Source organism: Epinephelus lanceolatus, chromosome 6 (genome assembly GCF_041903045.1).
Source record: "Epinephelus lanceolatus isolate andai-2023 chromosome 6, ASM4190304v1, whole genome shotgun sequence".
NCBI lineage: Eukaryota > Metazoa > Chordata > Actinopteri > Perciformes > Serranidae > Epinephelus > Epinephelus lanceolatus.
The window spans coordinates 37,976,468-37,997,110 of NC_135739.1; the positions used below are offsets into that span (position 1 = coordinate 37,976,468).

A 20,643-nucleotide genomic window follows, 5' to 3' on the forward strand; every position below is an offset into this window, starting at 1 on the left:
GGCTTATAGCTATATATAGCGAATCATAAAGTATTGATAATGTATTTACTATCTTATTTATTATATGATTACATTTATATTATAATAATATAATATGTGCTCAACCTAGATCAATCTCCATCAAGGACATGTCTGCAACATAGATGATCAGAAACACATATGACTCATGTATGAGATATAATAACCATCTCTGTTTTGCATCATATCACTGTGAATGTAAACTGGTGACAAAGAATTTATTAACTGCTTATAAAAAATAAAGACAGGGGTTCAAATGCTGATATCATACAATGACTTAAAGGCCTAGGCTATGTAAAAATAATAGAACATTAAAGTACACAATGCAGAGCAAAGCAGTTGAGTTAGACACAGTGTCATCATTTCATTGTCATTTCAAGTCTCTGCAGTACACAAGTTGGCAGAGTTGCACCCGAGCAGATGGTGCCGCGGAGTCTCAGAAGAATAAAACATTTATTGTCCAAGTGTAAAATACCCGTTAAAATATTTTAAACGCAAACTGGTTGGTGTCAGCAACGGCCCCAGAACTTGGTCAGGCTGGTGTGTGGGTGTGTGATTAGCCCACTGTAGGTGTAAAAATACAATAAAGCAAAGGTGTAGCAGCAGGGATGTAGTGAAGGGATGGCCCCGCTAGCTACAGACTTTGATCATTTCCTTTTTTGAATAATCTAATTGTTTTCTTTTTTATCTAATTTCTTTTTTTTTTAATATTTCAAGGTTACAAAATACCAAAGATGAACCAGAGCCTTAAGAGACGTTAACTTGTAGCCTCTTTGCTGAGGCACAGCGCTCATTTGAGCTAATTGCAAACGTCACCATGCTACTATACTCACAATGTCAATGCTACCATATTGATGTTTAGCAGGTACATGTTTACAATGTTGACCATCTTAGTTTAGTGTGTGACCATGCCGAATATTAGCATTGTTAGCGTGCTGACGTTAGCTGAAAGCACCACAATACAGCCTCACAGAGCTCCTAGTTTTAGATGTTTTTATATGGTTCGCACAGCTCCCTCTTCACCATAACATTCTGGTGCAGCGCCCGCATCACTACAGACACCGCACCAAACCGCCTATCCATCTCAAGCTCCATTCTACCCTCAGTCATGAACAAGAGCCTGAGATACTTGAACTCTTGAGGCAGTGACTTTCTCTCAACCCAGAGGGGGCAATCCAGTGTTTTCCAGCAGAGAACCATGGCCTCAGATTTAGAGGTGCTGACTCTCATCCCAACTGCTTCATACTCAACTGCAAACCGCCCCAGTGCATGCTGGAGATCACATTGTGATGAAGCCAACAGAACCACATCATCTGCAAAAGCAGAGAAACAATTCTGAGGTTCCCAAATCGGACCCCTTCCTCCCCCCAGCTGTGCATTGAGATCCTGTCCATGAATATCACAGACAGGAGTGGTGAGAAGGGACAACCCTGGCGGAGGCCAACACCAACACCCACCGAGAACGTGTTTGACTTTATGCTGAGTATGCAAAGGCAACTCTCACTTGACTGCATGGCTCATATCAACGATCCTGGTGCCCTGTAACCCCACAGTAGCCCCCATAAAACACTTCTATCTGTCTGTTAGGTCAAATATGAAGTTACAGCCAGGGTGCTATTAGCTTAGCTAGCATAAAAACTGGAAATGGGGAAGCAGAGTCACATGTAAAAATTCAATTTACACCTGAAATTGTTTTTTTTTGTTTGTTTGTTTTTTAAGTCTTGTCAACTCATTTTGTTGATTGACTTAATTACTCAACTAATTGTTTTAGCGCTAAGCCCACAGTTTTACTTAATACACATTTTTAGATGAATTAAATTCACCTCCCCAGCATCACACACAGTACTGTGTATCTTTTAAGTTTATTTCATTGTCATAAATTGCCTTATGTCTAACATAAAAGCATAAAAGGCATTATTAGTGGTTGTTTGTTTATCTAACCCACTTTCCTGTGATATCTCCTTCCAGGTGGGATGTGTTCCTTGGGGGAGAGTTGGGACAAACTCCAGCCTCTTGGTGGAAGAGGTTTCTGCAGATGCCAACAGCACAGCAGTGGACAGAGCTTGTACAAACATGGCATACGCCCTACTGTCCTGTGTGGCTGGCACCCTCACTCTTGTCCCCTACCTCCGAGTCTCCTCGCTCCCCAAGATCCTCCTGCTCCTCCTCCTCTCTGTCACCTACACTGTCGTCATGGAGACCAGCGGCTATCGCCAAGCTGTGGGGTGAGACTGAGCTACATGTGATGTGTAGTGTGGTATGGAGAATATGTATGTTTGTGGCTCATGTATGTGTTTTAAATTCATATTTCTTCTCAGTTTTTTTAATTTGCCTATCAGGATATTTAAAGGAGCAAACAACCCATTTTTTTTCTGTGTGTGTGTCTTTCAGGGGAGGGTTTCTCCACACACGGGGGTACGATCCTGTGTTGGCTGCCTTGCTGTTTTCTGGAGCGCTGGCTCTGCATTCAAGACAGCTGGACCTGAAGCTGCGGCTCGACTATCTCTGGGCCACTCAGGTACGTCTGTTTGTACAAGTAGCACATCGTTACTGCTGATGCATGCATAAGGCTTTGTATGTGCACACCCAGTTGCTCTTGCTCACTCCAAGAAAATCTGCTTAGGGTTATTAGTTTGATCCACAGCTCCTCCTCATTACAGCTCAAAGTGTCTTTGAGCAAAACACTGAACCCCAAAATTGCTCCTGTTGTGTTTAAGGGAAATTGTAAGTTGTGTATTGGATGAAAAACATACATAAATATCTGCAGTAAGAAAATCTCAACCAGTGCAGATTATTGATTTTAATGATGATATTAATGTTATAAGTGTATCATAGTATGCACTCACAGATGATCTTAAATATTTAAAATCTATGTCAAATTGTGTAACTTTTGTTGGTCTCTATCTTCCTTTTTTTAAATGTATTTATCTTTTATGGTTTTGTATATTCACCTATTTCTATTGTAATTAATAAAAGAAAACTAAATAAAACACAATTCACAAAAAAAGAAGATTTTCATGTCTTGAAACAAGTTAATTTCTGGTGGAAACAAGATGAAATATTTTGACTTGACTGGCAGGTTTTTAAAACCCAAATTTTAGGATTCAGTTTCAGGCACAAATGGCTTTGAATAATGCATATGTTCTCAGTGTGTGTGTGTTTGAATGGTATGTGTGTGTGTGTTTGCATGCACAGTCTTGTGCAGTCCCAGTGGATCATGAAAGTGTCTATGTTTCTATTTTAGGAATGACAGTGAGCGTTTGTCTTGTTTGCAAATCATTATCTCCCTCTAGTGATAAAGATAAGCAATTACATCTCCCTCTGAGCTTTGAGCTACAATAAAGGTTCATTGTATTGGGACAATAGAGTATCAGTTTCATTTTGGATCTACATATCACTGTCACTCTGTAAAGACTCACCTCTCTTTCTCCTCTTGTGTGTTGTATTTATTGCTGATGGTGTCCAGGCGGAGGAGGAGAGAGGCGACATGGAGAAAGTGAAGCTGGATAACAAGAGAATCCTGTTCAATCTGCTGCCGGCTCATGTGGCTCAGCACTTCCTCATGTCAAACCCCAGGAACATGGTGAGCATCAACAGACATGTCCAGGCTCGTCCTACAAGCATTATCAGTGTAAAGGGAGTTAAGACCTCTCAAACCAGCAAACACTTTCCAGTGTTTCCTGACGCACCTGGGAGGAGCTGGTGTAGTGATTTACAGGTCAAAAGACACCCAGACATCTGGGTTAAAAGTCAGCTGAATTTGGCTGAAAGGTGTTCTTTAGATGTCAAGGTCAGTAGTTCCCTACATGGACACAGGTTTACTGGTGACCCTTTGGCCCTGTTTACATCTGGTATTACCATGTGTCCTGGATGATTGGATCGCAAGTGGACAGCGTTATCTACAGGTGTTAAAGCATCCGATGTGTCCTCAATGCGTCCTGAGATCTGATCGCTCAGACAAAATTTGGACATGGTCTGGGCCCCATATGGCCACATTTCCAGCAGTGTGCATGGTAATGTGTCCTGGGCCACATTAAAGGATGCCCTCTGCAGTGTCAATTCATTGACAAAAACTATGATAAAAAGTTTTTTGTCATCAAACTCTTTTCCATGACGAAAACGAGACAATAGCTATGTTTCCATCCAAAAGTGATTTGAATCATTGGGAAATGCGCATTAAAAGAAATACGAATCCTGTGTGTTTCCATTAAATGTACAGACTACGAGAAAACTACGAACTTGAGCGAGTTTTCCACAGAACCGGAAACAAAACAAGTCTCGCATTCTTCTTCTTCTACGTTTTCTGGCGGTTGGCAACCAGCTTGTAAATGCATTACCGTTTCCCGACCCGGAGTGTGGATATCACCATGGAGAGAGGTGCGCTACGTCAGACTTAATTCGAACATAACTGTTTCCATCCCCCGTTTTGCGAATCAACATTTTTTTTCGAATCAACCAAAACCCGGCTAAAGCAAGCGTATATTAGTTTGTTCAAATTTAATTTGAATTTTGGCGTTTCCATCATAATTTTCCGATGTGATACTTCTAGATGCACATCTAAACAGGCTGATGGAAACATGGCTAATGACAAGCTAAAAATAGACCTTGAAAATAAAAAACTAACATGAAACATATGTTTCATTTTTGTTGACGAGACCAGACGTGACGTAATGAAAATGTTAGTGGTGGACTATTGCACCTTGAAAGCCGAGAACAGCCGTGGTAGCAATTATCTTCAAATGGCGCATGAGTGACAGGCTGGCAAACTCCATTAAATAGTCAGCACCAGGATATTTCACAAACACTCACACCAGAGCAGCGTCAGCTGTTGTTGCGAGTTATGAGCTGTAATTCAGCAGTAAATAATCAGCCATGTGTGTCTGACTGTGAATGGTAGAGCTGCTGAATGGATTTGAGGAGTTTGTTAGTTACAATGGTGGCTGTTAGCAGTTAGCTCCACTTGTGAGCTGCTAAATGGCAGCGGAGCAAGGAGTCACCAGACTTCATAACTGTTGATCCCCGCAGGACTCCCCTCAGATCTGGACTACCTGGGGAAGGTTTATGATTTGATGCTGTCTGACAGGCAGGTAGGCTCAGTTATCTGTGAGTGTAGCTGTGCTGTAAGTTAACAGTCTGAACTCAGATCAGTTTTCACCGACAGAGAGAAAAATTTAGTTTTTTTTTAGTTTTTTTAGTTTACTCTGTGAGACATGAATTTAAACTTCCAGACTTAGACGTTGAATAAGTTATTGTTAAAGGACTTGCACTTGTGTTGCCCCTCTCTAGTCTTCTGACCACTTAGAACACTTTCATACTATGTCACATTCATTCATTCACACACACACACACACACACACACACACACAGTTTGGAGCTCAGTATCTTGCCTAAGGATACTTTGCTGTGCAGGGATCAAACCGCCGATCCTCCCATTAGGGGACGATCCACTCTAACTCCTGAGCCACAGCTGCCCCAGAGTTATCCGCCTGTGATCGGATCAGCCAAGACGCATGTTAAAAGGTGTTAACAGGATCTGTGTTACAGGATGTATGTCTGAGGTGTGAGCAGTTTAATCAAAGAGTTATTTTTCCATTTCAGATTGTTTCATTTGAATGGCTTTTACTAACCAGGAAAGATAAAAAATATAAAGATTAGGGAAAAGTCTGAAAAATAAACAGAATCTTGCATCTTACTCTTGTATTCCTCCCATGTAGCCTTCCCTTAAAGTCATCTTCAGTCCCACTGGAAGATCCTGATCACACATAGAAACTGTTTTAGGTTATGTATCCTACCATTGTTCCAACAGCATTTAAATGACTATATTACACTTAATAGCAAGCTCTAACTACATACTAAAACAAGCAATCTACTTCTGTTGTTTTAACGTGTTTTATTACCAACAGGGCCTCTAGTTTTAGAGCTATAAGCTGTCCATGATGACACAACATTGTGTGCGTGCACACAAACACAGCCTGATTTAAGAGAAACATATTATAAACTCACTGTTAAGTAGCTGCAAGAAAATGCACGTCTACTATATGATAAATTAAAAGGGAAATTTCGGTTTATTTCAACCCGTCTCCTATCGTCCTAAATTTGGTTCAAGTGACTAGTGACATACAGATAATAGTTAGCATGTTAGCCGTTAGCCCAGATACAGCCGTAGCGTCAGACCTGTTAAAACGTAAGTGAACGGGCATCCCTTCAAGTGCAAAGTTAGTCCACTAAACAAGCTTTTTTTTCCACAAAGACCGCCTCATATCGTTAGGATAAATATCAGAGAACATATAGAAAACAACATGTAAACGTGTTGTCTTACCTTACGTGTGCTGCCATGTTTGTTTATCCCTCTAGCTCTGCTTTCCAAAGCGCAGCCGAAATATATCTCGCCAGCTCTAGATAAAGCCCAGCTGGATACTAACGTTACTCCAGGTGGAGGTGTCTTGTCCTTGGTCACATCCAGACCTTGAAAATAAGGCTGCAACCGCTCCCATTCCTTGCAACAGAGGCATTCCTCTTCTGTGGGCACTGGAGCACAGCATTCACAGGTACACCACCAATCTCCAGAGCTACGCAGCCTTGCAGCACCCATTCCTCCTCTCTCGTCCTCTAACGTTACCTGTTGCGCCTCTCTCTCTCCTCCTCCTCCTCCGTTCAGGCGACCCTCCGGTTCTGCCTTCCCGCTGTTGCTGCTTGTTCAGGCACGCTATGAGATCTCTGCTTGTTCTCGCGATATTTCCGCCCGCTTTGGAAATCAGAGCTAAATGGTAAACAAACATGGCAGCACACCGGTAAGGTAAGACAACACGTTTACATGTCGTTTTCTATATGTTCTCTGACATTTATCCTAACGATATGAGGCGGTCTTTGTGGAAAAAAAAGCTTGTTTAGTGGACTAACTTTGCACTTGAAGGGATGCCCGTTCACTTACATTTTAACAGGTCTGACGCTACGGCTGTATCTAGGCTAACGGCTAACATGCTAACTATTATCTGTATGTCACTAGTCACTTGAACCAAATTTAGGACGATAGGAGACGGGTTGAAATAAACTTAAATTTCCCTTCAACAAACTGAACCCTCCCAGATAACACAGGAATATTATACAGGGCCTGATAAAGGTACTTTGCCAGTTCTCCAGAACTTATTTTTCTCAGTACTTACCCACTCCATTTTTAACACAGTTGTGCTGAACAACATAATACTGTACATCTCCTGCTGTCTTAATGAAACATATTGTATTGAGTGTAATCAATAACAAACTTCTCATTTAGATTTATTATTTTGATGTACACAGAACTGGATTTGGTGAAATAACCCCCGTAATGAAATGAGATGGAGCAAGTGTTTCCTCCCAGTAGCTGGGGGTAAAATTTAGTTTGTGTAGCTCTCAGGGGTGAAAGTTCTGCACACAGTAATGAAGTGCATGATATCAGTAGCTGAGATGGCAGTTACAGGGACAACCAATGCAGATCATTATTTTTAATTAGTCCCACCTTTTCAGTCTCATCACTGCTCGCTTTGCACATACTGCCACTGTTCTTAAAACCAGTTTATACTGCCAGATCATACTGCTGTTAAACTTGAGGCCTAGATGTTTTGAAATGTCTCACTTTTCAGCCAAATTTAGCCGCTAGCAGTTTGACCAATGTATCAAGATGCCTCTTGACCCATAAATGACCAAATTAGTGCTTATTGGCTGGTGTGAAATCTAAACTTGCCATCTTGTGAACTTAATTTCAAGCTGGTAATCAGCTGAAGGAATATATTCTGCTGATTAGAACATGAGCAGGTTACTGGCTTCATGTTTAGTTTCCCCATTACAAAACAAAACAAAAAAAAGTCTTGTGTGCCCTCAAAGTGTCGGGGGCTTAACGTGGAAAAATATCCCAGCTGTTGAGGACAATGGCACAGCTTGACCTGACCATGTGTTGCGGTGGTAGAGTGGAAGTGTGAGCTGACAGCCCTGTGAGTCTGTCTCCACTGATTGATGAACATCCCCTCCACTGATCTCTGTTCCTTCCTCAGCCCCCTCCTCCCTCTCTCAGGAAGTGATGAAAACATACATCCTTTCAGGAAATTCATAGCCCCTCAAGAGGACAAGTTTGGTTTGTAAACACTAAAGCTGTGTCCGAATTCTTATGCTACATATTTATTGTATTATAACATTTTTGTCAATTATTTACAATTTTTGTCCCTATTTCGCATGTAAAACTTCTGATTGCAGGGGCGTAATTTATGGCAGACACAGGAGACATGTCCTCTGCACTTTTTCAGATGGCAGTATTGGATCCTTCTACTTCTTATGCCGGATTTCCACTGGATGCGTGTCCGTTGCGGAACGGCAGCGCTGGTTATCCACTGCGTGCTCCGCCGTCCGTCAATACCCACCGGCTGCGTTTGCTGTGCGGTGCGGTGCAGCTCCGCCGGAAGACATCTCGGTGCACTGCCATGATTAATATCTCCTCGTCCATGGTGTTCACGGGGTGAAATGACGTCTGAAAACCTCTGACCTGTTGACTTCAGGCCTGCCTCTGCCCATTATGTAGTTTTTAAGGTGTAGTGCAGGGAAATATGATCCGCCGTGAACACTGTGTATTTTATTTTGAAAATTAACCGGATGTTTTATTGTGTTTCTGTGCACGAGTTCCTGCCCCGCACGATCTGCTCTGTGCTGAATTGCTGCGTTGTGCTCCGGCGTCCGGCAAAAATAGAAGTCCTGCGTATCTGTTGCGGAGGGCTCCGGAGTGCCGGAGCTGAGACGGAGCCGGAACGCAGCACAGCCGCAGCTGGTGGAAACAAACACATTGACTAGAATGGAATCCTATCGGCTCCGCTGCCGTGCCGGAGCGCATACGCAACCAACACGCATCTGGTGGAAATTGGCCTTTACAGTCTGAAAACTGACATTATATTAAAAAAGGTGTAGGAGTTGGGATAGTGTTTGCATCTTGTAAGTTATAGAGATGAATGGAGAGTATAAAAATGAGAATAACCTAAAAATGAAAAAGAATTTCAAAAATCAGTGTAATATCTTTTAAAGTAGTAGCAGTATCTATTATAGTGGAGCTTGGAGTGTCTGGTGTAGACACTGTGAGAGGAGACACATTTTGTGATCTTGAGCTCTATTGGGTTCAATGGAACTGACATTTATTTTAGCATATTTTGTTACATATTAGCATGAAATAAATGCATTTTACTCCTCATTTTACACATTTTGTGTCACTGCACCATGGCCTGAACTGTACCAACAAACCATCATTTGTTTCCTTAAGTCAAAGTAACTTTCCTTTAAGTCAGTATATTGATCAGTTTCTTCACTTTTTGCTGTATTTTTGTTACGACCATCCAGTTTATGAAGGGGACATATCAATATTATGAGAAAAACATGGTCGTATTTGTTCTACCTCAGGTTTGGGTATCTGAAATCAAAGCCTTTTTGAGTATTTGTGTAATTACTATCATATACAACATGGACAGAAAAAGTTTGGAGCTGATGGTCCACAACTAGTAAAAATGTTACAGCAATTCCTGTCAGGGGACATTTAAAAATTCACATAAAAGGCAACAAAGTGAAAGCAAACTTGCACTCTAAGCTTTTTTTTTTTTTTTTAACAAATCCTTCCATTAAAAAGCATATAAGCAGAAAACATGATGCAAACCCCTGCACTACCATTTCCTTCATTTTCTTCCTTATATATTATTCTTGTCTGTTTTACCATTGCAAAGTAGATAGAAAAGCAGCAAATGTTATTATGAAGGGTTACCTTCATCTGAATGGTAATTGTGTAATTTGTAATACTCTGTATAATACAAAGTATTCAGTGCATATTTTTGTGTAAATGGAAGAGAGCTACAATTAGGACACTGCTTTGATGTCTCAATCCATAATTTAGCCTGTTTAGCATATGAGAAAGAAAAAAAGCAGGGCTAAATTGTAGCATAATGAGCTCAACAAGAACACTGACCACAGGGGGGTCTTTGACTGACATGCAAAATGACCATCTACAGACTAAAGGAGCCAAGCTTAAGACAGATTTAATGCAACTTAATAATGCACTTGAACACAGTTTTGGGAGTTGGCAGAGAGAGATTGAAAGAGTGGTCAAAACTGATGCAGCAGAAGCCAAGATATCCAGATGTGGGTCACACTCCAAAAATGCAGGAACCTGCATTTCCCATAATGCGCACAGACAGCTTTTTTCACAACACCTGGTAGATGCTCTTATCTCTCAAACTCCGCATCTCCAGTTTGTAACTTGGATCTTCTGTTAAAAATTTATTTTTTTTAAAAAAAAGTCTCTGATCCCAAGCTGAAAGAACCCAGATGACATCACAATTACATCATCCATCATCCAACTGACAAAGCACCTGCAGAGACATTTGTGAGGTGAATAACTGTTTCAAACATGACAGCATTATTTCATCTTTTTATTATCATCAGTAAACCCCTGAATAAATCAAAAAACAAATAGCTTACACTTTGTGTTTGAGTCCATAATTATTCCAAAACTAATAAAAACCCATAAAATAGCATTACTTGAATGAGCATGGTCATTGTAGTGTATTTGAAACCACCTCAGGACTGCAGCAAAGCTATGTGGTTACAGGCTGTGACCACACAGACAGCAGTGGTTAGTAGGTTAAATTCATTGTTGGTTTAGGTCTTGTCAAGGGATTTGCTAATAATAACAAAAAGCTAAAGTAACAGTGGCCTTATCCTTTAACAATCAGCGGGCTATGCGTCAGACGGCACAGGGATCATCTGGGGCTGAGACTAGTAAACACTGGGGGCAGGAAGTCAGGAAGTATGTTTCCGGCACATTGGTGACCCCTCGCAGCTACAGTGTATAGAAAGACTTCCTTTCTTTCCTCTGGGCTAAAGTTCACCCATACACTGTATTCATAACACAGCACAGTGGGACTCTGCAGCCTGGAATTTAAAGTTTCATTGCTCCAACATCAGCATTGAAAGATTGTCTTTGTTGCGTTGGGAGCTACAGTAGCCACATGTGAGCATACTGGTTTTATTTGCCCTTTATACATATAAACTTGATATATTTGTGCCTGAGTGTGTGCCACGACCTCAGTCAGTATTTAAATTGCAAACAGTAAGTTCTCTTAGGTTGTTTTATGTCCTGTAGTGCAACTGCAGTTTAGCTGTGGGAAACAACATGACAATAAAGCTCTCCTGAATCTTGAATGTGAACCAGCAGCTGCAGTGCATCTGGCTTTTAAGTTCTTTAACATTTCTAACCACTGTGTATCCCATGTGAAATCTATTTCTGTAAATTCATGAGGAGCATACAGTGTGTGCAAGTAATATTTTTTTAAAAAATGAAATAGAGTGGATTTCCATTACAGTGTGAAATTGTGCAATATATTTCCAAATAACAAAAGGCATTTTTGAACACAAGTATAATTTTGCAAAACTAATGGAAAATGCATCATTAATTTGCCTACAGAGAAGTTACAGTGGGAGACTGCCTCTAAAGGCAAAGCAAAATGTTCTGGTCTGGTTTCCATCGGTTAAAGTAAATGAAATATCACTTGAGGGTGTTCATGCAATAAGTATGGGTACTCATGTGGGCTAAGATCATATGCACTGAGAACAGTTCAAGCCCTGAGCCTGATACAATAAAAGTGAATAGACGTGTCTTTGTGATGCCCACACAGGGACGGTTTTTGCTATGGGCAATGTGGGCGACTGCCCAGGGCGCAATCTATGTGAGGCCGCACAAGCGCCCTCCAAAAAAAAACAAAAAAACAAACAAAACTCGGCAGTTTTCTAGACTACCGCTCATTTCCACGTCAAGTTAGTGGAGTGGGCGCTGGGGCGCCCCATTATCACGTTTCAACCAGCAGCAGAAAGGAAAGGTGAATCCTGGCAGTTGTGGGTTGAACGGGGGTCACAGACAGGAATACGGCGGAGGCTCATAGTGCTCTGCGGCGCAAGATAACAGCTTACCGGCGACAGAGAAGTCCGACTTCAGGTCCAGTAATTTCCTCTTTCGATGGTGTCATGACTGCCCAGTAGTACCTGGACAACCGAGCCGTGGCGGCACACAGGTATGTGGCGTGTCAGAGGAGAAACGAGCCGTTCACATTTCTCTCTTTGTGGCAGGTAACGGCCCACAAACCTCACTGTACTTTAGGGACTGTTCTTTATTTATGAAGGGACTGTTCTTTACTTATCAGGGGAGGAGGGTGGCTGGTTGATTTCTAGCCAGGACCGCCTCTGTGCCCACAGCACTGGAAAAAATAATTTAAAAAAAGCACAGCAATGCATCTTTCCTGTTAGTCTGGATAATACAAAAAACACAGTTATTAGTTTTTAAAGGGACTGTTTTCTCAGTGGAAAGTAATACAGATGTTCACAGCAGTCAGTAAAAGTAAAAGTAAAAGTAAAAGTGAAAGTACTAGTACCACACTGTGGAAAATACTCTGTTAAAAGTAAAAGTCCTGCATCAAAAATGTTATGAAAGCAAAAGTAAGTTTCACCCGGAAAATGTACTTTACTCGTGGCCCAGTTGTTGAAAAACACGTGCTAAAGTGCCCTCCTGGGAGCCAAAACATGCTAAAGTGCCCTTTTGGCAGCCAAAGTGCCCTCCTGGGAGCCAAAACGCACGCTAAAGTGCCCTCTTGGCAGCCAAAATGGCCTCCTGGGAACCAAAACACGCGCTAAAGTGCCCTCTTGGCAGCCAATCATGTTTTATCATGGTAAAAACATGATAAACTGCCCTCTTGGGTGGTAAAAACATTACTGTTGCAATTACTTTTATGTTGGGCCCTTTTTTGATCTATATTGAGCCAGAACTATATCTCACAGAACCAGTTTGGATTATCTGGTGCTAATATGGTGTTAAAATGCACTAGAATACAGGAAATGGCATCTACTTAATTGAAAATTTTCTGGGGGAGGACCTCCAGACCCCCCCAGGGATTTATTTCTTTCATACATCCATGTCTCTGTGTGTTCTTCACAGTCCAACATTGAATCTACACAGTTCTCGTGGATGCTGATCCTAACTACAAACTAACTTGAGTAGTCTGTCTATTAGTCTGTTTTAAGGCTATATAATATGCCATTTGTATAACATATAAACATGTCTAAAGTGCCCTCGAAAACACACAGAACTTAGTGCCCTCTTCAGTGGCGAGAACGCGCTGTATGTGTCCTTTTTTTTTCTTTTCGCCCCTGCCCTTCAAAAAGTCTGTGCACGCCACTGCTCAAGTAAAGTACAAGTACATTACTTGAGATAATGTACTTAATTACGTTCCACCACTGGTTCACAGTGAGGTCTGTGGATTAACGGGGACACCTCACCTCCATTGTACTGGGATGAAGGCAGAAATGTCAAGGACAGATTTGAGCAAATTAGACCGAATTTATATTTACTTTTACTAGAAACCAAAGGGTTTCCACCAAAACAAACAAACAAAAAAATCCCATGTTTTTCATTTGTTACAAAATACAAAATGATAGATGCACGCTACTCTCTGTGCGGTGATGTGGTTGAGAAAATAGGAAAATAGTTCCTACATGAAACTGCTCACAATTTGAGTAACCGGGTCATGATTTTTGGAAAGAAACTTTGATGTTGAGTTTTTTAAATGTATTTTTATGACACTTTGAGCACCATCTAGTTCCATTATATTTGAGAGAAGACAGACATCTCTGTGGCCGATATCTCCAACACTCAGCAACTCACACCAAAACAATCTAGACCGATAAATAGCACTCCAGGTAAGAGTATAAATATGTGTTTTTTATTTTGGGGTGAACTGTCCCTTTAAATGTTTTTTGTAATTTGGTTTAAGTAACCCTTAAAAGCCTTCTGAATTCTATGTCCTAACAGGACCTGTACTACCAGTCCTATGCTCAGGTTGGAGTGTTGTTCGCCTCCATCGCCAATTTCAACGACTTCTACATTGAACTGGACGGGAACAACATGGGCGTCGAATGTCTCAGGCTGCTCAATGAGATCATCGCTGACTTTGATGAGGTGAGTAAATGTTTTGTTGCATCGTAAATCAGCAGTTTTCATTTCTGCCTCCCTCTGCCTTTGGAGAATTTGGGGTGAAGCTCTGGTGCAATGTGTCCTCCATAATGTCATTTTCAAAGATGACATTGTGGCCATGACTGAGGGTTTAAAAAAATACTGTGTTTATTGACGCAATATAATAAGCAATGGTTGCGGTTGGGAAAGTTCTTCAAAATAAGGAATTACTTACAGATGACTTTCGGCCTGCTTGAATCTATAATCAGCAACATAAAGCATTAATTTACTCAAACACGCTAAAATAGTTCATTTTAAATTGCGTTTGGATTTGTTTGCCAACACAACCTATAATATATATGAGCTTAAACTGACAATTTACTCCAATTTGATTTGAAATTTGTAATAGTAGTAATGCTTTCCTCCTGTTTTTATCCCTGTTTTCTTTTTTTTCTTTTTCCTACCAGCTGATGGACAGAGAGTGCTACAGGGATATTGAGAAAATCAAGACTATTGGCAGTACATACATGGCTGCAGTAGGGCTGGTTCCTACAACTGCCTCCAAGGTACACATGCAGCAGCTATATTTAGATCCTGTATGAGTTTTTGTGTGTGTTTGCAGGGTATTAGCACATTTCGAAACTGTTTCGAACGCACACGGCAGTTTTGAGAGGCCCGGTGTTTGCAGGTAGCTATTTTCTGAGTGTTGATATTTAGAGCGCTGTCACGTTTCACTCCACAAATCCTCTGTGAGGGATTATGGGCCTCTGTGGCGTCAGCATATTCTGCGTTCATAAAGTTCCTTTCCTTCTGCAAACATAACAACCTGTTGCAGGGGTGGTTTTGACTTTTTATGACTAATTATGTATAAATCTGTGTTTTCCTGATAGTTGTGTGTTTCTCTGATTCACAGGTGAAGAAGTCCATCACCTCACATTTATGCACAGTGTCAGATTTTGCCATTGACATGTTCGACGTCCTGGATGCCATCAACTACCAGTCTTACAATGACTTTGTCCTGAGAGTAGGTGAGTGAAAAGACACACACATGCACACACACACACACACACTGGTCTACGTAAACATTGGCGTTGGATGTTCTGACCTATTGCACTGGACAGAACTGACACTCTGTGCCGGTAAAGTTGGAGGGAAATGCATCACAGAATGAGTGTTCCCTCCAGGAAGCTCGTCACAGCGAGACCTGAAGTTCTGGGTTCCATTGTGTTGGGTATCCTGTGGGGAGCCTGCAGCAGGAGCCCTTGTTTAATCCCAGCGTAACCTGGTGTACACAATGCCATCCTGTCTGCAGACTGTGGGACACCATGTGTAAAAACTCCATGTGTTTGTGCGCTTGGCTGAACCCCCTCTGCAGAAAAGCAACTTTTGGTAATTTGCGTAATGCTGTATTTCCAGAAAGGGCAGAAAAACAAAGTTTGGCCTAGTTTCATTTGGTCTGCACATGTCATGTTGCTGTCTAACCTCTAAAACCTACAGAGCTGTGGCTATAAAGATGAAGCAGAGCCTTGGACTTGCAGAGACATGCTGTCACAGTGGTGTAATTAGTAACAATGGTTTATTTGTTTTGCGATACTAAAGATAGATTAATGTAGTAATCAAAAGGTAATTAGGAAAAGCTTATTACCTCCGCCAGGTATCGCCCGAGAGGGGATCATGCATTTCGTTGTGTGTGTGCATGCATGCGTTTATGTGTGTGCGTGTGTATTGTGTGTATCTGTCTGTCCGCAGCTAATCTTGCAAACTAGTGGATCAATCAGCCTAACAGTTTGTGTGCGTGTTTATGACTATATGCTCAAGGATCTCTTGCTACGTCTTGGCCATTTTAATCTGTATTGCCATATAAAATAAAAGCATATTAATTTTTGCACAAACTCTACAGTGTGCCTTGGATTGTTTGTGAAAAAGACTTGCATTTTTATATTTTTTGATTGAGAGTTTACCTTACTCATGCAGTGAGTAACAAGATGGAGTAAACACATAGAAAACTGACTTCAATAGAAAAGTTTGGTCTAATATGAGCCCAGAGCATCTGCAGATTAATTCCATACCCAATATGTTATGGTCCACCAAAGTTAGGCATAATTAATACGAGATGAAAAAAAAAGAGTTTAGTTCTCTTTGCCACCATCTTGACTATTAGGGAGCTGGGACTGACAGTTCCATTGATACAGCTGCACCACATATATTGCTACAATCAGCTCTGGCAGCTTTGTTGCAGCTAGAACATAGCTGCCTGGCAATGATCTGCACTGCACCGAGGGCACTTTTAGTTAATGATGCATTTACCCTATAAATCACAACTCTCTCCCCGACATGGAAGTGCAGTAGCAGCTTTTGAAGACTATCTGTATTTCTTCTCCTGGTGTAATTTAATTATTATTACATTATCTAATCTAGTACATTTGTAGAGCAAACAGGGAACTGCATTTGCTATACTCCTCATATAAGGCTTTGAAGGTGCACTGAACAAAACATAAGGCTCAATACATAACACAAAATTGTATTCATGATAGTTAAAAACAGATGAAAATTAGATAAGTTTATTGTAATCTGACTGAGAGCACTTACAACTTGAGATTTTGGGCTCAAGTCAGACTCCAGTCACGAAAATGATTTTGATTCTGTAAAAACTCTGGTTCACATGAAACATAAAAGCAAAAACATGCAAGTCCTAAGCTTAAACCAGTGTTTTCATTGAAAATGAATGTTTTGTCCATGTGTCCAGGTATCAACGTGGGACCAGTGGTGGCAGGAGTGATCGGAGCCAGAAGACCACAGTATGACATTTGGGGAAACACAGTGAACGTAGCCAGCAGGATGGACAGCACTGGAGTACAAGGAAAGATACAGGTAGAGTCCTTCAGTCCACTGTGGTCTCCTTTGTTTTCCTTTATATCATCAGGTAAAAGTGTTAATAAGATTAGAATCTGTTTCAAGGGAGACCTGGTCAAAAGGAAAGCATAAAAACCGAAGAGCATTCAAACAGAAAAAACAACAATTTGTGCTTTTAAGGAGACGTCAGTTTAGTTTGAACTAGTTTACCTGGAACTGTTTCTTGGCAAAGAGCCTCTGTGTGCAGTGGCTGTGTGTAGCTTTCTGATGTCTTCTTATTATAGTAAAGTTGCCATGTTTGGTACCACTGTGACTGCACAAGGATCCAAAACCTGTCTCACACCATATCTGGCAGCCCGTGCTATAGTCTAAGACACTGTGCAGAAGTGCTGGGTGAATAAACTGTTATTTGTCAAGAAATAGTCCAAATCTCAGCTCCGTGTAAAGCCACACATTTCTGTGCAGGTGCAGGTAAAAAAATAAAGAAAATGCATCAGACAGAGCCAGGCTAGCTTTTTCCCTCTGTTTCCAGTCTTTATGCTAAGCTAAGCTAATGTCTGATGGTTGTAGTTTCATATTTAGCATACAGACATCTCCTTATCTAACTCTCAGACAGAAAGCAGACTTAAAAACTTACTATAAGTCACCAGTAATAACCTCTGACAATGTCATGTTCTTTTGTAGATTGTTTTAAGTGAAAACACTGTGTCCTTGTCTTCAACTATCTCCTAATATGAGGATCTGACATCTGTAAAACATCCTGAGAAACTTCATCCGCCCATGTTTCCTCTCCAGGTGACGGAGGACGTTCATCGTCTCATCACAGACTACTACGACTTTGTCTGCCGGGGCCAGGTCAGTGTGAAAGGCAAAGGTCAGATGCTCACGTACTTCCTTGAAGGCCGCAGACAAGGCAGCAGGCCGTCTCAAATCCAGCAGCAGCCCACCAATGCTGAGCGCCGGTCAAGCGCGTTCGCTCAGGGCAGTGTGTGCACAAGGCTGAGCCCTGCCCCTACCATCACCACCTACAGCACCACAAGGACCCCGAGCCCGAGCACGGCCAAGCCGACCACCTCCACCAGCACCACCAGGTACCTGCCCTCTGTCCCCATGGCAACAGTGTGACGGATCTCCATGGTGATCGTGGAAAACAAGAAAATAAGAATGGAGGTGGGGAAACAGCGTGGATGATCAACAAGGCAGCAGTAACACAGAGAGTTTATCAAAACAGGAAAAAGTAGAGCTGACCTCCACTCTTCTTCTACTGTCTGTGGGATGCAGCTGAGACACTGATTGTCCAATGGGAGGCCTGCACTCAGGCCTGGACTTTAGGACTGAGGCTGCCTCGGTGGGACTCTCCCTGCACACTCGAGCCCTGTTTGTTGTTTGATGCCGCGGGATGTCGTGAACATGATACAGGATGCTTTAGCCACGTTGCTCTGTGAAACAATCAGAGTCGACTCCTAAAAAACTGTTTCCACAACTATAATAAACGAAATCAGCATCATAATCAAAACAATTGCACAATTGATAGTGTAGCACGCAAGCCTCTAGCAACAACAACCACATCCGGAAAATTCCTTTAAGTACTTTAGCTGACCCTTTTCTCTCAGTATAAAACCAAATCAGTGCTGTTGCCTTAGCGACCACTCCTCACAATGAGTTTCTTGCCATCTTTTTTGTTGCCTTTTAGATCCTCCATTGATTTATTGGACACCAATTCAGATGAGTTAATTACAAGGGCATTGTTGTCCAGATATCTGTTTTTAAAGTGGATGAAGCCAAATGTATAATTGTAAATGGCAGTTAATGGTACAAACTCGCCAAAATACGACAGGGCATTGACCTCAATCATTTCCTGGACGTTTATGCCCCTTCACTTTAACCCTGCGACGGCACATGAGGTAAACTCTTGATTCCCTGAGCCGAACCGCTCAGTGTCTTTAAGTGCATGATGCCACTGCTGCATTTCAGTCATGTTTGCTGTCTGTTTCCCTGTGATGCTTGACTTCCAGATTCTTCCTCGTCAAAGTGTAGCAATAAATCAGTTCGTCTCCTATCTCAGCCCCTTGCATGCTGTAGCCAGCTGGATCCTATTTTGACCTGATAGTGTATGTAGCCAATAGAGTGTGCATAGCTAGTCACACTGGTCTGTATCTCTGTGGATTTGAAGCATGACTTAGAAAAACTTATTTTCTGTATTGTGTGAGTGTGATTTCCTTCCTCATGGAATTCTATTTAAAAAGAAGAATAAGAAGAACATTTTTTCTGCGTGCTTGTTTATTAAGAAATATTTTCTATTGTTAAAATATTCAGTTCTACTATTTTTATGAACTAAAAGCTGCTTTGGTCAAGAGAAGAAAACTGCTGTTTATGAGGAGACACCCAAACCTCCGTGTCTGGCTTCCTCATACAAATCCAGATGATTTATTCTATGGTAGAGCATGCTACTCACAGTACGGCTTACCACAGCCATTAACTCTCCTCTAATCTGTTCTAGCATGCACTGCCTGCAAGCCTGTGGCTCTTACATGCATGCTTTGATGAAACATTCATACAGGCCGAGCAGCGGACACACAGTGACTCTGTTTTAATGTAGTCCTCATGCATGCGCTAAAGGTAGCGGTCCTCTTGAATGTAAGGTGCTTTTTTGACCCGTGTCTTCTTCATGAGCTTGGTGTGTGAAACCTTTTTCGAGGACATTTTCAGGACGGTTTGACATCAGGCCGGGGGATCCTCCTCCTCCCCGCTCCTGCTGTAGTCAACAGGTAGCTGGTTTTTCAAATGTGCCAACCTATTTTCATAAACATATCAAACTTTTGGTGTTGAGCTGTAGCACAACGGAATGTTTGGCTACGGTTATTGTGGATTTTTCTTTTTTGTCGAATGCCTGTATTTTTACTGTTTGAGCTGTTCCTTAATGGTTTTGTAACTCAATGATCAAATGATGGCAAGTGTTGATTTTTGGAGAGATTTATTTGGACACCATAACCTGAATGAAATGATGTTGTTGTACTTCTTATCATATTTCAAAAATAGATTTAAAGTCTATATAGTAGCTTGAATGCTTACTTTAAGTTTCTAAGAGATTAAAAATGAGGATTTTTATACACTTGCTTTAAACAGTTTGATGGAAAGTTGATGGAAAGGAGTTATGTACAATATTTTTTCCTGTAAATTGGATATTTTCATACTGTATGATACGGGTTTCAATTGTTACATGTAGGTATTACTTGCTATTATTGTACATTGTAGAGTCTTTTTTCAGAGATATATTACGAATGATCCGATATTTGTCAAGTTCTTTTGTTGAAGATGTATTTATTGAGATGTTTTATGTGAATGTAAATTTTGTTAAAGACGATATTTTATACTAAGTGTTTGCACTGCAATGATATTGACGTATTATGATTATAAAAATAAAGCCAGAGGGGACGTGTCTCCTGGAGTAAAAACAGCTCTTCCTGTGCTCATTCTTTTCACTTACACACACACACACACACACACACACACACACGCACACACACAAACGTGGTGCATATGGAGAGGCCATCAAACTCAGTTATAAAGTTACGTAACAGTAGAAAAACAGAGTAGCTGATGTAAGAAGTTTGGAGCAACATGCGGGTCAATGTCAGCCAGTTGTCCAGGAGGAACCTCCTGCTGATCTTGTGAACACAACTGCGACCAGAAAAACATGACAGCAGAGATTATGAAAGTGTAGAGAGCAGATCCTGTACGATATGTGCAGATAAACACCACGAGTGTTGCAA

The 20,643-nt window shown here is 41.3% G+C and overlaps 1 protein-coding gene across 1 annotated transcript in view; it reads left to right on the forward strand.

The window, feature by feature from the left end:
* Positions 1-20,327, forward strand: part of LOC117254244 (adenylate cyclase type 1-like) — a 67,935-nt gene extending 47,608 nt beyond the window's left edge. The window contains exons 13-20 of the mRNA XM_033622377.2: positions 1,987-2,243; positions 2,410-2,536; positions 3,485-3,601; positions 13,877-14,023; positions 14,485-14,583; positions 14,931-15,045; positions 16,764-16,888; positions 17,666-20,327. Of these exons, the coding sequence (XP_033478268.2) occupies positions 1,987-2,243; positions 2,410-2,536; positions 3,485-3,601; positions 13,877-14,023; positions 14,485-14,583; positions 14,931-15,045; positions 16,764-16,888; positions 17,666-17,995 (1,317 nt within the window). The 3' untranslated portion in view covers positions 17,996-20,327. The remainder of the gene's footprint in view (positions 1-1,986; positions 2,244-2,409; positions 2,537-3,484; positions 3,602-13,876; positions 14,024-14,484; positions 14,584-14,930; positions 15,046-16,763; positions 16,889-17,665) is intronic.
* The last annotated feature ends 316 nt before the right edge of the window (positions 20,328-20,643 follow it).